At 41.8% G+C, this 15,991-nt stretch overlaps 1 protein-coding gene across 4 annotated transcripts in view; it reads left to right on the forward strand.

The window, feature by feature from the left end:
- The window catches only part of tiam2a (TIAM Rac1 associated GEF 2a), a 127,875-nt gene that overhangs the window by 85,862 nt on the left and 26,022 nt on the right, over window positions 1-15,991 (forward strand). For all 4 annotated transcript variants that reach the window (XM_008399540.3, XM_008399539.3, XM_017302420.2 and 1 more), the window contains exons 7-14: window positions 2,715-2,900; window positions 2,976-3,119; window positions 6,500-6,556; window positions 11,867-12,043; window positions 13,699-13,803; window positions 13,914-13,992; window positions 14,111-14,200; window positions 14,297-14,515. In XM_008399540.3, coding sequence (XP_008397762.2) covers window positions 2,715-2,900; window positions 2,976-3,119; window positions 6,500-6,556; window positions 11,867-12,043; window positions 13,699-13,803; window positions 13,914-13,992; window positions 14,111-14,200; window positions 14,297-14,515 — 1,057 coding nt within the window. The remainder of the gene's footprint in view (window positions 1-2,714; window positions 2,901-2,975; window positions 3,120-6,499; window positions 6,557-11,866; window positions 12,044-13,698; window positions 13,804-13,913; window positions 13,993-14,110; window positions 14,201-14,296; window positions 14,516-15,991) is intronic.

Genomic DNA, 15,991 nt, shown 5'->3' on the forward strand with positions numbered 1-15,991 from the left:
ATGTTTTCTGGTAATAGGCTCTCAACATGCATTATCCTAGTCCTCCTCCTCGAACAGCCTGAAGGGGAAAATCCAAAGCACTGAGTGCTGTGCTGTAGCCTACATACAGCAGATTACAGAGAGGCAGAAAAAGACCCATAGTTTAACCAGAATTCTTTTTTTTTTTTTTTTTTTTTTTTTTTTTACAAAAAACTACTTTTAGCTGACGAGTCAGGCTGCTTATTTTCACAACTTGCAAGTCATATCAAATGATTGACATTCTGCAACATTTCTGCTGATGGTGCTTAAAATAAAAAAAGCAAAACGAAGTGTCGTAGTTATTATAAAATGAATAAAAATCTAATCTTGCATGATGTATTCTCAACAGCTCACTGCAGGCATAACCATTAGAGATGTCACTGCCTGACTACCACCAGGCCGCCTGCACTCACGTCTGTTTCCAATTAGCCGGCATGCCACCGCAGAGAGACAAGCCGGAGTTGGAGTGAATGATAGGGTCAGAAGTGGTACAGGACAGGACTCTGATAAAGGCGCCTTGAGGCTGATGATAAATTTAAGTTTCAGCGGGGTTGTCGAGCACCGACAGGGCACCACTTTGATGTCCCTTCCTACCCCCACACCCGTGTCTGCTCCAATCAGTGCCAGCAGACCTTGTTTGATGTTGCCCTTTCCCACCCCTGCCCCCTCCACCCGCAACACATGAACACACAAATGCCCATATGCACTAACACACCGTGTGATCAGGTTTCACTAAAAGAATATTCATGCATTCAGGCTTTTGCAGATATTAAAGCAGAGAACAAGAAAAGTCAAACATCTGGTTACAGAAAAAGTTTTCCAGACTGAAGCTTTGGGTCGATAATCACTTCTGAAAGACAGCCAGGTGGGCTTAAACTTAAATCAAACCTGCTTCATTCATGAAGAAAAAAAAAAAAAAGCACACTTTAGCAAACATTCTGCACAACTACTACACTCCTGGCATAAATCATCTAAGAAATTTTACACACAGAACAGTTCAGGAAAAAAAAACTGAATCATCTAAGAAATTTTACACACAGAACAGTTCAGGAAAAAAACAGACTTTTCTTTTTTTCCTAAATTGGTAGTCAATTTAGGAAAAAACTTGTTTTTGAAATTTGTGCCACACATGTGTAAATAAATGGCAAAACTTGGAGCGATCTTAGCCAATCTAAGCAGGTATGGGCTGCAGCAACATCAACGGTCCTCGAATGCCACCATCCTACTACTTCTGGATGCATCTCTGCTCCAGCACACCCGAATCCATTGGAGGGTTAATAACCCAGAGCTTTGCAAATATTGCTGACATGCAAAGGAGGTAATGCAGACTTTTATTTGAGCAGAGAGGCATCCAAAAGTTGGAGGACAATTGGCCCTTGAGAAGTGGAATTGCCAAGTGACATTAATCAGAGCGTGATGGAAACGAAAGAACAAAAGTATTTTAAAAAAATCTGAAAAGTGAAACATCAATTTTATAAACACTTTTCTCTGACGCCCCTAAAAAAATCCCACTGCAACCAGCTGCAGTCAGAAATCACCATTTATTTATTTCTTTTTTAAATAACTTCGATTACTACAGTTTTTTAAGGCCTCAATGATTTTCTTAGATGGGAGAGTCTGTCAAAATAACAACTATTCGTCTTGGACCCTACAGATGTGATCTTTCCTTCCCTAGCTTCTTAAATCTATTCACTGTTAATAAAGAACAACTGTTTTCAGTTTCTATATTTCTAAAACATAGCTGAGTAAAATTTAAGCACATATCTTTGTGAAATCCACTTGCCTCACAAGCTATTAAAATCTAGGATTTCCTACATATTGAGACCACCTTACCTATCCACAGGGAACCCCCCCCCAAAAAAACCAGACCTTTCGCCACAGTTGACAAGTGGGGCACATAAATCTGGTCCTCAGTGACCAAGTATTTTGCCAGATGTAGTATATTTTCAACAAGAAGAATTCACAGGGTAAGCTGGTCTTTCTGACCTACTTGTTAACTGTGCCCACCTGCGCAGCCACATAATTGTTCAGAGTGCAATAGCTGCACAGTAATTTCACCACAAGGCCTTTGTTCAAGTTGTTTGTTTAAGGTGTTCATAAAATGCCACCCTTTGGCCCTGTTCACAGTTTGCCCCTAATCCCGACGAAGGCATGTTGATGTGAGCAAAACCCTAATGGGACATCGCCGTGGGTCCATTATAGTAAATGAAGTCATAGCGCAGACGAGACCTATTAAACTCGGTTGTTACGGGGGGGGGGGTTGTTTTAGCTCGAGTGTTCTCGTTAAAAACCAGTCTCCAGCCAACAAAATGAGCACTTTCCTATAGCTAAAATAACATAACTGTATACGGGCAGTTGTGGTGGAAGTTTATGTGCACGGTCTGTTCAACATCCCCTTGGTTCTCGAGACATAAAACGTGCATTTGGGTTCGCTGCGCACATAGAAATGCCTCTCTGTGAAATATGCAGTCATTTGTCACCAGCAAAACCTCCACCAAGACACGGTGTTACCCGCCACCAGCATCTGCAAGCTATTACACTTTAAACTAAAACACTTGACTGACCCTCCATCTCTTTTGATCCCCCCGCACGCTCCCTTCCCCAAAAGCACTCCTTGTTAAGTCATCACCCAAAGAAGTAATTCGCATAAATCAAAACGTAAGCATTGTTTTTTTTTTTTTCCCCCTTGCCATCAGATTCAGCAGTGGGAGCAGAATTTGGAGAGATTCAACATGGACCTCTTCAGGATGCGCTGCTACCTTGCTAGTCTTCAGGGGGGGGAACTGCCCAATCCGAAGAGCCTGCTTGCCATCGCCAGCCGTCCAACCAAGTCCACTCTGGGACGCCTTGGGGTTTTCTCTGTGTCCTCTTTCCATGCACTGGTGAGGAAGACGACCTCAGAATAGAGACGGACGTTGCTTTGTTGACTCTAGTCCTGACTCTGTGCATTCCTTCAGATCTGTTCCAGGGACGAGGCCACAGCCAGGAGACGTTCGTTGTCGGTGACTTGTGGCCAGCGAAAGAGAAGCATTTTCTCCTCTCTTAAAGGCCTGGACAACCTGACGAAACGGGGCCGGGACAAGAGACCCTCTGTAGCGCAGGTATTACTCGGCACAAAGACGCATTTTAAACGTAATTGTCAACCCTGACACCGTCACATTTTCTGTAAGTCTTGCACTTAAAAGTTGCATCAAGCCTTTGAGTAATACATCTGCATTATCTTGCGAAAGTTTGGACACTTCTTCATTTTGTAACATTAAAACCACAAACTGAGTGGTCCAGTGTATGCTGCTCATCTGAGGATTTGCAGAAACTCTGCACTTGGGTTTCTTTATGTATGAAATGTCCTGGCCAAATGAAAGTTCTTGCCATCGCTAGTAAAAGAACGAGTTCTCCATTCTTGCAGATAGTGAAAAGGCAGTACATTGAATAGTTTAAAAAAAATAATGAAGCACTTTAGGATGACCCGTGATTAATCATCACAGGTCTGAGATGATTAATCATTCCACCTTATCTGTTCAGGAGGAGAATTTCACAAGTATGACCACAGTGTATTAGCATGCAGAACTGATGTGTGGACAAAGTGTGTGTATACATATTTGAGCATGTGCACTCGAGTCAGCCCCTTCCATGTAAGTTGTACCTATTCGTTATGAAAACAACCCGAAACCATGTTGCACTTTTGCTTACTTGCATGTATTTCTGCAGCACTTTCAGCATATTTTCACCCCCCCCCCACCTCCCCCAACCCCATGTGAGCATTTATTAATGAAGAGCACACAGGCTCGCATCTCTCCTGGCTTCTTTCTAAGTCTGAGAGCAAACCTCTCATCAGCATGAACACACGGGAACATTCCTTACCCAGGTGCAGACGGGGAAGTCTATCCTCTCAGGTTAGTAATTAGAGTTGCGCAGGCTGCCTATTTCTCAGTGCTAAATCAGTTATAAATCCTCCACTTGGCGCCCTCAGGGCCACGGACGACACTGAGGAAACACTTATTTACTCAAGCGTTTCATGGACCCCTGAGTTGCAGCTGAGAAGAGTGGGGTACATCTGAATGCCGAGACCTCCATTTTTTTTTTTTTTTGCGCTAACAGGACAGCTACGAGTTAATTATAATCTTTAGGTGAACCTGTACTCCTTACAGCTTGCAGCATGTTCCCTGTCCTCTTTTGCTCCCTCTCATCTATCCCACCACCTGCTGTGTGATATTTATGTTTATGCATTTGTGCACGTCTGTCAGCATCTAGGTACGCTTCCCCCTGCGTTGTTATTTTTCCATGGAGTTCCTGCCGCCGAGCTTAATGAGGCGCAGTTCCATTTTGCTGCGCAGAAGGCCAAGGTGGCGCTGTATCACACAGATGAATTATTAAAAGCTGTGTGTGGTAGATGACATTCTCTGCTGTCTACCCTCACTCCTGTAGACTCCAGCAGCCGGTTGGTGTAAAGGAGCTTAATGTTGTATATAATAGCTTCATAAACTTCACGTTCAAGGATCCAAATCTGATTTGGGGATGAGATTAAACGTCTGGAACAACTTGTGATGAAAACATTTCTTTTTTTAATTAGTTTAAATCTCCTGCTCTCCTGTTTGTATAACTAAGCACTTTGATTTGAATGTCGTAGCTTTTAATGTCTAGTTTTATTGCTGCAATATATTGAAGTCATAAATGAGTGTTGTTGACCAAGTGGGTCATCACAGAGGCGGAGCCTGTGACAGCAACCAATACAGTCTCTCTTCTTACTAAGAATGTCTGTGTAAAAAGTACACTGGCACTTAAATTAAAATTACTAAATTTCTCAGGGATTTCAGTTGTATTTTACACTCCACAATAATAGTAGTGTACTCTTATGCTTTAGTGTGAACTGTAAAAAATCCTGCATTTATTTTGTTCTCAGCATAATAAAAATGAGTATTTTTTTTCCTTTTTGGATTTGAACTGAGACTTCTTGATGAGACAAACTCTCCAGAACACATTTAACTTATTTTTGTGAGATATCTCTGCCTTTCTTGTCCCAAATCAAACATGTTGTCTTCTTATTCCTTACCTCTCCACCCTCTGCATAGGTAATCACTAGAATCTTGTGTTTTCTCTCGCTTTCCCTCTCATCTTTCTCCCCACCCCCGTTTCCAGCCCAATTTTCTAACACAAACAGTTCCTCAGAGCATAAACAGAGCGTTACCCAGCAGTCCTTCTCTGACAATTTCCATACTGACTCATCTATGTTGACTAAGCCTAAATCCCATTTACCAAAGCAACGCTCTGCTCCAGAGCCTTGCCCTGAAGTCTCGCTTTTGCCCCTTCCTCCGTCCTTCCTCCTTGGTTACTGTTCCCTCGTCCATCTTAGCAGTGCTACAGTAGGGAGCTTGCTGTTGGTCGGCTGTGGGAAATAGGCCAAGGTCTGAGGATTTGTGGGAGCGTTGGTAAATCTTTCTAAAATTAGACAGTTTACGGCGAAGCGGCACCGTTTACTGCCAGGTTATAAATGTACGCATACTGAGGGGGGAAGAGGAGACGCAATACGAGGCCTCCTGCTACCATAACAGGGACTTGAAAGCTTTCTCTTGGATCGTTTTTGTAGTTAAGTAACTTCATGGCATCGAGTGTCACTTTCATATCAGTTTTAACTGTAGTGTGCCTACTATGACAGAGAGAGTTTAAGGTAATGGATTCGCTACTTGTTTCTTTATCACTAGAGATACAAGTCGCAAATCTCGTTTGCTGCAAGATTCGCAACAAATCTTGCATAAAGCTTATTGTAATGCTGAAATAATTAAACATTGAGCAATCTCTATCACATAAAAAAAATCATGCAGATATTTCCACATGTTACAGTATTTATTCAAATTCAACTCTTTTTAATCAACACTTCAGTTACGGATTGCAACAGGCATTGACATAATTATTTATTTATTTTTTTTAGCATAGCAACTAACGAGGTAAATCTCCCTGCACACATTCTATCCAAAGGGACAGAAGAGCTTATTTTGACTAAACTTTTGAAGGAATGTTTTAACATTTTGTCTCGAACTATTCTTCTAGGGGAAAGGTTAAATATGAGTCGTCTGCTTGACTTGGTAAATGGTAATTGGTTAAAGAAGTGGGAGTCAGTCAAGAAGCGGTCCTGAAGGGGAGAAATAGTGAGGATGCTTGTCCTCTCCTCTCATCTGCTATTGGACCATTTTCCTCTTTCATCTCTCTGCAATTGCTCAGCAGCCAACCCCTGTCTTCACACACACACACACACACGCACACACACATCACATTTCCACCATGCCCCCTTCAAAGGCTACAAAAATCTAGTTTTGAAGCAGTATCAAAGTGTGGTTCTCGCCATGAGTAGTTTTTAATTAACTACCTAACTACCAGCGCTGTGTGCGTCTATTATTGTGTTGCTGATGCCAAAGCTTTATGACTCAGTCAGCATGGTGCCCTTCTGTCTGTGCTTTCTGACCATCCCTACTTTTGACTTTTTCAGGTCTTTGAGAGCGATGCTGGAGGTCAGACATGCATCCTGCCCCCCAGAAGTACAGAGGTGAGTGAGGAAAATGTATTAATTCTGTCCACATACAAGACAAACAACAAGAAAAACATTTCTGTCTTAAACGTGTGGCTCTTTTGGTTTTAGCATCATATAGTCTTAGTGCAGCCACTGCTCTCCTTCCTGGCTTTGATTGCGGGCTGTGTGAAGATATTTTTACACACAAGGTGTTTGCATGTTTGAGGGGATTAGAAAGCGTGCGTGGGTCTGTGTGACTATGTTACTTGTTGAGGTTCAAAGCAAAGACTCCTTTCATGTTTATCTGTAGGTGTCTGCCAGATAAACACAGCAGATCTAGCAGAAGAAGTTCAACATGGCCAAACTAGCACCCTCTTAAACTCTGTTGCGAACTGAGTTTATTAGAGTGTTGAGTGTTTGACAAATGTGCCAATCTGGGGAGACGGGAACAATTGGATAATTTCATAATTGGATCATTTCTGAATGATGCGGGCTACACCGTGGTGCTGTTGCACTGTTGCCTTGCCTGTCATGGGTTTGAATCTTGACCTGGGATCAGGATTCGGACCTTTTTTGTGCTCACAAAGCATGATGTCGCATGTGCACTCTAACAATAGAAATGTACAAAATTGCAAAAACAATATTTCTCAATACTTCAGATTGTCTTGGTTTGGAGGATATCCTTAGACAATATACAGGCCTGAGCAGCTTTATTACTGTACGTGGTTCATCATTGGAGCAATAACTGAGACGTCTGTGTCCCTTCAAGTTATCGTGCTTTAAGGAATAGGTTGAAATGCTGTGAAGTGGTTTTGAAGAATTTTAAAACATATGCTATGGCCTTCTGGATCAAAAAATTTATGTTTTGCAAAATTTACGTTGTGCGAGAGTGAATGGCACAGTTTGCAAACATGCTTTAAATTGAACTTGCATGTTTCCGATGATCTCAGAAAGCCATAGAGTATCTGTCATGAGGAAATAACTCTTGCAGACGTGCATAATAGATACTTTCAGACACGGCAGGATCGGTGTCATGGAGATCATGGGTTAACTCACTGGGTGCTATGATTCATAGTAGGAGTCTGTGGTCAATGTGGCAAGTGTTAAAACTGGCCTCATTTAGGGTCTAGAAAGAGACTGATTATGAAGTGGTTTAGGGAAACAATAAAGGCTTTCATTAGCTCTGAGCTTTAATGCTGACTTTAATGGTCTGGCTTCCTCTTTAGTTAAGCATTTTAACTTCTCTCACATTTCCATAAATGGAAAATCGAAATCTTACAATGAAAATATAAAATAATGGTTAAATCTCAAGTTATTATTTTTGATATGTTTACAGCTGTTTCCTCAGTGTGAAAAAAAAAAAAAGATTTAACACATTAGATTAGAGCAAGTAATTTCTTAATGACTTTGTGTCTTGGTGTACTACTTGGTACTTAAATTCCCCTAAAAAGTCATCATCTTCCATTAATCCTTTCTTTTCAGTGAGGCCAACTTGCGTTGGTGTGAGCAAGTGTTCAAGCTCCATTGTTACTTAAACGGTTTCTCAGAGAGCCGACAAGATATTCCAGCAGGCTGAGGATGTGCAGATGCTGTCTGGCTGTAGCTCGAAGGAAAGAAGCGAGCAGCTCCATGTGATGGGCCTGTCAGCTCTGCTGCCGACTGCCCTCACTGAGAGGTTAAAACTTACTCTGACTGAGATAGTTTCGCTCGTGAAATCCACCCTCCGCCCACTCGTGCTGTCTGCTGAGCAGTGAATTGATATGCTGTGACTGCATAAAAAAATGTCAGGTTTGACAGCTAGCGCCACTTATGAAAGTTCTTTTATACTTAAAAGAGATTTACAACCAGTGCCTTTCTAAAATAACAATCCCTTGATCTTTCTTGTGTTTTGTCACTTTGTAATGATGAATATAATGTTTATTCAGGCCTTATATGATTAACTGTACAGCGTGTAACTGTGACGTTTTCCAAATGAAGGTTTCAAGTACAATTTGACTTTTCTAATTTGATTTTTTTTTTTTTAAAGCTCTTGTTCAGTCTGATTTGATAAAAAGCATAACATTTTCAATGTTTTCTGCAATTTTTCAATTACAGTGATCAGAATATACTTTGAGTAGGCCATTCTACCAAATGCTTAAAACCAATTAATTGTGGCAAGGACTGCTGGAAGGTGAACTTCTTGCCCTGTTTGTAGCCATTTATAGACTCCAGCAGGTTTTCTTCTGGGGTTGCTCTGCATTAAGTGCCTCTCACCTCCACATCAGCTGTAATCCCTGCTAAAGACAAGCATCCCCGCAGCATGACGCTCTCACTACCATGTTGTACTGGGTTGATAACTGCTCCAGGAGATATTCAGAGCTTAGAATTTTGTTTTATGGCCTTAATCCGAACGTTGTTCCTGACCTGTGGTGTGTTCGTTTTGTCTACATGATGCTGTTTGTTAGTGAACAATTGTTAGGTCCCAATAGGTCTGCAGATAATGGATATATTTAAATTTGACTCATGTTATCACCTATTTACTGATGAGATCCAAAATTTGTTTTTCACAAAAAGTACCAAAACAGTACATTGTAGCATGAGGTTTCTAAAGAAACTAAAGGCGAAAAGTTTTGAAGGATATGAATACTTTAACTGAGCACCCTTATATCTATTGTTTTACATATGTTAAGTTTAATGCAGTTTCATCCATTTTCTCTCTCTCTCTTTCTCAGTGGCTGGTTCCCAGACTGAATTAAAAGCAGCTGGACAGATTTTTTCTTTTTTTTCTTTTTTTTCTTCCCTGGCTCTTGACCAGCGTCCCATCACCTCCCATCCATGACATACTGATCCTCTTTGGTTGTCGTTGCCTCTCGGCACACTCCACTAACTCCAAATGCACACATGCAGCTTTAAATCCTAAATTCTGGCAAAGATATTGTCAGAAACATTCAGAGCGTTTTCTGGGTGGCCACTGAAATCACTTTAAGCCCAAGAAATAAGGTGAAGTAAGTAAGTTTGAGTGGAGCTTTTGGAAAATGAAGAGTACACCTTTAAGAACTGTAAAAGATGAAAGTTGCTTTTTTTTTTAGGTCCACTTGTTCTCAGCGCTGTAATATTTGTGCTGCTAAGGGTAACAAGACGGTTGTTTTTGTGCAGTGCCCGTTACTCTGCAGCTCGTAGGGGGAAATGGCTGACTGGGAAATAATTTCCACACTTGAATTGAAACAGTGCATCCACACACACACCACACAGAGCACCTGTTGAAGTCCAGCGTCAAGGCGGGGCCTCCTGCTAATGCTTGGCCGCCATTCATGGAAACAGGCAACCGTCGACCCGCTCTCCAACCATAAATGAGCGTTCAGTGTTGGTCAGCTGTTGGTCAAGCTTGCTGTCGGTAACTGCATTTCGAATTTCCGGTCGCACGTACGTTGCATGTGCGAGGTCGTGATGGGAACCATGTTGCCATGACGCAGAACTTGCTCATCCTTTGTCACCACATTTCACCTCACATCACATTTCGGAGAAATCACTAGTGAATCTTGACATGTTCCCTCTTTACGACAGGTGGGGAGGGGGGGGGAAGGGATTTCATTCATGCACAAACTTCTAAGTTGTCATTTAACCAGAAAAGGAGACAAATGTTTGTATTTTGATGTTCTTGAAAGAGCGTGTGTGTGTGTGTTGGGTGTGTGTGTGTGTGTGTGTGTGTGTGTGTGTGTGTGTGTGTGTGTTTGTGAAGCCATGCAATGCTCTGAATCAGAGATGTTTGCTTGTCCCTTTAGGCGCTTTGTCTAGCAGGGGAAAAAGGTCTTTTTCCTCTTAAGCTAATTTATCAAACCAAGCAAGCAGCATATGAAATTGACAGACCTCATACACATTGGATAAAAGAAAAGGGAAATAAAAAAAACCTCAGACACACACACACACACACACACACACACACACACACATCACTCTCCATTTATTGGTCCCATAATGCGTTTGCAATTATCCCCCCTCACTGCCATGTTTCGGTTTAACTTGATATTGTCGGTATATTTGGTGCGGAGCCTTTCCTCATGATCTATGGCCGTAATAATTGTGGCTTTGAGCTGCGATTGTGGTGCCGGCCCCCGACTCCACGACGCAGCAGTGGTGTTTTTTTTCCCTCCAGAGACACAAAGTCTCAACCAAAAGCCCCAAATGGCTGCCTGAGAGGCCGAGCGGCGGGCTAACCCCCCACCTTAATACCCAACTCAGACCTTGCTCCTAATGCCACAAATACTGCAGCTAGTAATTACCTCCAAGATCTTGGAATCTTTTCCAAGCACATTGTCGATGTACATTATGAGCCTTGCAAAAGTATTCATTCACCCTTGAACAGTTTCACATTTTTCATGTTTAAACCACAAACTTGAATGTATTTTATGGGGAGGTTTTTTTATTTTTATTTTTATTTTTATTTTTATTGATGGACCAAAATATTGTAAGGGGGAAAAGGAAAAGAAATGTGTGGAATCTTGCAACATTTTATTTATACAGATAATATCAGAAGAGTGTGGCATGCCATTGTATTCAGTTCTCCTGAATCATTACTGAAAATAAAAACAAAAATAAACATTTTGCTGAGGTGACAGCTGCAGGGCTGCGTCTCTACCTCTTTTGCATTTTATAGATTGAAATTTGACCTATTTTTCTTTGCAAAATATCCCAAGTTCCATCAGATGGGACGTTGTTTCTAACATTTTGTAGATCCAGCTTTATATTTGGGGTTGTTGTCTGGCTGAAACGAAAACCTCTATTACGGTCTCCGTTCTTTTGCAGTCGCCAATGGATTTTCTTCCAGCACTACAGTGTATTTCACATCACTGCCATTTTTCATAGTGGACATGTTAGTTGTTCCAGGTATTTATTAAAAATATTTAGGGAAAATGTTTTTTGTTTTTTTTTCTTTTCCTTCTACTGTTCAGTTATACCCATACTTCCTGCCTACAACAAATGGGTATGATTACTTTATAACACGTTGAGCCTCTATCTGATGTCAGCACCAGCCAGTTTGGCCCTTGTCAATCATCTTGTGTACACAGCTATAATCATGACTATAATGTGCAGCAACTGCCATCTATGGATGTTAAATGAATTTCTGAAAACCTAATTGTTGGACATCTTTGCGCTACTGCTTGATCCGGAGCCAAGCATTCAGACTAATGGAGCTGTATTGATTTGTGTGCTTTGACTCACAGTCACTCCCTCCTCGTTTACCTTTTGTATCTCGTGTTTATCCCTTTATACTTCCTCTCTTTCTAATGCTGCTTATCCTCTTCACTCTGCTTATCCCTTTTGGGACTTACCTTAATTTTTTTCCCTCGTTTTTTTTTCCCCCCACAGAAGCTTAACATGTTGACCAGCATCTACTCCATGTCGCCACCCGATGGGGGCATTTGGGACAACGTCGACGCCGCCTCAGACACGCTGACATGCGTGCGCATGCCGGACGGCCTGACGGTCCAGCTTTCCATCAGAAAACACCAGACAGCCGCCGACCTTCTTTGTGCAGCCTGCAAGGTTGGTTTTCAAAGAAATGACATGTCGCCAGAGTGAGAGGACAGTATTTCTGACAGCTGAAGGGGGACAAAAAAGTGAATAGAAGCAGCGAGGACATTTTGATTTCATTGTGTAGTGTAGGAGTTCATGCAAACTTAATAGGCAAATATAACATTTTGAAGTCATGCAAGCTTTAAATATTGAAAGTATGAAGCATTAATAAATCATATGTGGTTGCTCAATTGTTTTCAAAGCAGTCAAGTCGTGTCAAAAGCACTTTCTGAGCAATGGGTTCGCAAAAAAAAAAAAAAGTGTGTGCAATATAAGGATGATGACGCATCATCTAGATCCTCAGTGTTGGGGGAATTTATTGAATGAATGTGTGAGCGCTTATTGAAAGACAGGAAAAAGGTTGTGACAGTTTTTCTAAAATAAATTTGCTAAATGTGGGTCAGCCAGCACAGATGGCACAAGTGGGGAGTGAACTGCCAGACCACCTGTTTGTGAAAGTTTATCAGCTAAAACAGAAGGGCCGTGTTTTACATTGCAAACCTTTTCATGTCCTGTGTCGGTACAAAACGCCTGCTGATGATTTGCAGGTTGAGTTAAATCAGCGAAGCGCTCTTGGCTTTGCTGAACTAAAAATATTTCTCTGTATCTGAGGTAAATGAAGGAAATGGTCTTTCAGTTCAGCTACTTTCTTTATCAGTATTTTGACCTCCCTTCCAACCACAGCACGATGCTGTGGTCAAACGGACTGACAGTGTTTGAGTGACCTTACGGATGGCGTCCTCAGAATAAAGCTTTGACAGCTATGTTACAAGAATATAGTTAAAACCCCATTAGTAAAATATGATTTTCTGGAGAATATTGAGAATTGCACAATCGCTGCTAGTGTTATAAAGTAAGTGATGCACATGTAGTGCAATCACTTACATGTGATTGCACATGTAATTGCAATCACATGTAAGTGTGATTGCACTTACATGTGATCTGTTGTGCCTTCCTGCGCACAACAGATTAACAGTGGCGGTCACAATGACAACATCAGAATGCTGACAGACTTTTTGTATTTTTTCCTCAGTCGTTTACTGTTGTGGTATATGCCAGCTACTCTTTGCTCGAGTCAGAGCTTTTAGGTCCCTCCATAGGATGCCAGTTTGTTAGGTCTTCAAGCTGTAGTATGTGCTGGAAACCCTATCATCACCGTGTTATCACTACTTTTGCTTTAGTTAGCTTTTTTCATTCATGCTTATTCCATATTTTATTCATGGCAACGAATATAGTTATCATGACCAACAAGCCTTAACACAACTCAGTCAAGTTGTAAAAATTGTGTTTGGTCTTTAAGTAAACAGACATTTAAACTTTGTTGTTAGAGTTGAGCCACAACTTCTGAAGCTTCTGCAGCAGTATTTAAAGTTGCATTGTGCAGGAGTTGTTTAGTTTCCGACTTTGTACTGCTCCCGGTGAATGACTGCACAAACGTTGACACAACGTACAAACAATAGCTCGGGCAATGCGTCTTTATGTCTCTCCGCCACGTGAAAAGTTGGTAAATAATTTACGCCTCTGCTGCACAAGCAGCTGCCCAGCTAAGTACCGATGCATGAAATATGTCACATTGTTGTGTTCATGCAGGCTGCTGAACATTAAATGGTCTCTTGTGTAAACAGGTGAAGCAGCTGGACCCGGGTTTGCACTGCATCCGGCTACACAGACAAGCAGGGCAGAATGTGGAAGTTCGATACTTGGCTCCTGGCGAGCTTCTCCACGACACGGTGAGAAGGACATGCATGCACTGTCTGAAGAACACACATAACTCTTTATTATTCTGGCTTTATTTTAATTTTTTTATTGTGTATTGATTTTATTTTCTATCTCGCCGTAGGTCTGGGATCAGCTGGAGGTGGTCTCTGCTAATGTGTTCGCGCTGCACATGAGAAGGCCGAGCAGCACCGTCGACTTTGGTGAGCCAGCTTGTGGACAAATTAATGCTCAATTAAGATGACGTTTACTCATGCCTCATGAGTTTTATTTAATTCATCTTCGCTTTGAACTTTTTTTTTTTTTTTTTCCAATCCTCAGGCTTTGCCATAACGGGACACATTGACAGTCAGAGGAACAGCAGGATTTTTGTGAGCGAAGTTCTCGCCGATGGGCTGGCTTTCAACGAAGGTGGCAGCTTCTCACTTTCACCTCGAGTTTAAGTCATGTCGCAGGTGCTCCGTAGGCCGCTTTGTTTTCCTGAAACACACCTGCGTTTGCATGCAGGTCTCCGTCCAGGCGACGAGATCCTGGTGCTGAACGGCCAGTGTGTGTCTGCTCTGGACCTGGCCTTGATCCAGACCCTGTTTTCTGAACGGGCCCTGCACCTGAGGCTTCGGCGGGATGGCCCCACGCCATCAGCTCGGACGTCGGACCGCCCCGCTCCTCTGGGCAAACGCGGCCAGGAGGTCCGCGGCAAGCATCACCGAGCCAAGTCCTCTTCAGGTGTGTTCATTTTTTCACATTTGAGCTGCGTCTCCTTACATTAAAGACTGGGACAATACGTTTCACTGAAGATGGGAATAATTTAGCAACTTAGTCTGTTTGTGTGACCAGATATACTTCTGACGTATATCCGGTCATCAATTAAACACTTTCCTTTATTGAAAAATCCTTTGTCATTCTCTGGAAAAGATTACGCAGTAGTGGAAACCTCGAGGTGCTTTTCTCTTCCCGCATTTTTGCATCTTTTGTTTATGTTCATGTAAGTTCATGCAAATAGAAAAGTTCTGCTCTGCTGTCCAACATTTACTGTAATGCCTGAGACCGTAGGTAGTTTTGACACTTAGGCCACAAGATTACCAGCTCACTTCTGTTTTAGTTAAGATCTCCACTTCCTCAGAGTCGGTCTTCTTCACAGAGGGAAAGTGAAAAGAGAAATGCAAAAAGAAGAAGTTTAGATGAAGCCGAACAGTTTTACTTGAATCGGAGGTAGAGAAAGGCTGAAAGAGGTCCTTGGACTGCAGGAGGCTCATAATCTCCATGAGTGTATGGTGTCCTGTCAGGCCGGTTTAATCTCCCGGTGGATGCGAGGTGACAGAGGCGAACGGTAAGGTCATTTATCACGCCACACAAGCACAGCTGATACCAGGCAGGCAAAGCTTTTCACTGAAACAAAAAAAAATAAATAAATGAATGTTGTTCTAGTTGCCATTAACTTGGAAACTTAACCTCAGGATGTTCATGATATGAACTTAGCCCCTCTTGATGCATTGTTTTTTTGTTGTTGTTTCAAATCTTAAAAAGGTTGCTGCTGTTTCCCTCATTTACAATCTACAGAGGATTTTGTGCTGCACATAAACAAAAAGCTTCAGTTTCAGTGAAAGTGTTAATTGTCATCTTAATTATAAGCAATTCATTAGCGTTTCCTCCAGCATAGACATAATTGAACACAAAGGGATTAATGACTTGAAGGCCTCATTATGGCAGTTTTAAGTGATCAAAGCGCCTGCAGTTTTTGTTCTTCAGCCCTAGAGGGCGTCTGCTCCAAGGCACGGCTGATGAGAGGAGATGAGGAGGTAAATGCTGCCAGCAGAGGAATTAACGGTTGTATGACAGGAATTACAAAAAGCCTTTGTTTTCGCTGGATGACAGCATTCTGTTTTATTTTTAGAGATCCTGATGCACAAAATAAAAGGATGAGAGAAATGGAAGTCGATTATATCTTTAGAAAATCTGCACCAGCAGTAAAAAGATTTGTTGACAGTGATTGCAGGCTTAAAAAAGTTTTTTTTCCTTCTTTTGTTTCCTGCTGTTACTTTGGCCCGTCTCCCAGGCTACAATCACAGTTTATGTGTTTTATCTGCCAACTGCTAGAGAGTTTGCCCTTGAGATGTTGGATCTCAAAACACTCACTTTCCTCTTTTCTGACACCATCGTCCTGCGATCAGCAGTTGTATGCAAATAAACATGTTATGTAGA

The sequence above is a fragment of the Poecilia reticulata genome, chromosome 22 (assembly GCF_904066995.2).
Source record: "Poecilia reticulata chromosome 22, P_reticulata-male-v2, whole genome shotgun sequence".
Classification (NCBI taxonomy): domain Eukaryota; kingdom Metazoa; phylum Chordata; class Actinopteri; order Cyprinodontiformes; family Poeciliidae; genus Poecilia; species Poecilia reticulata.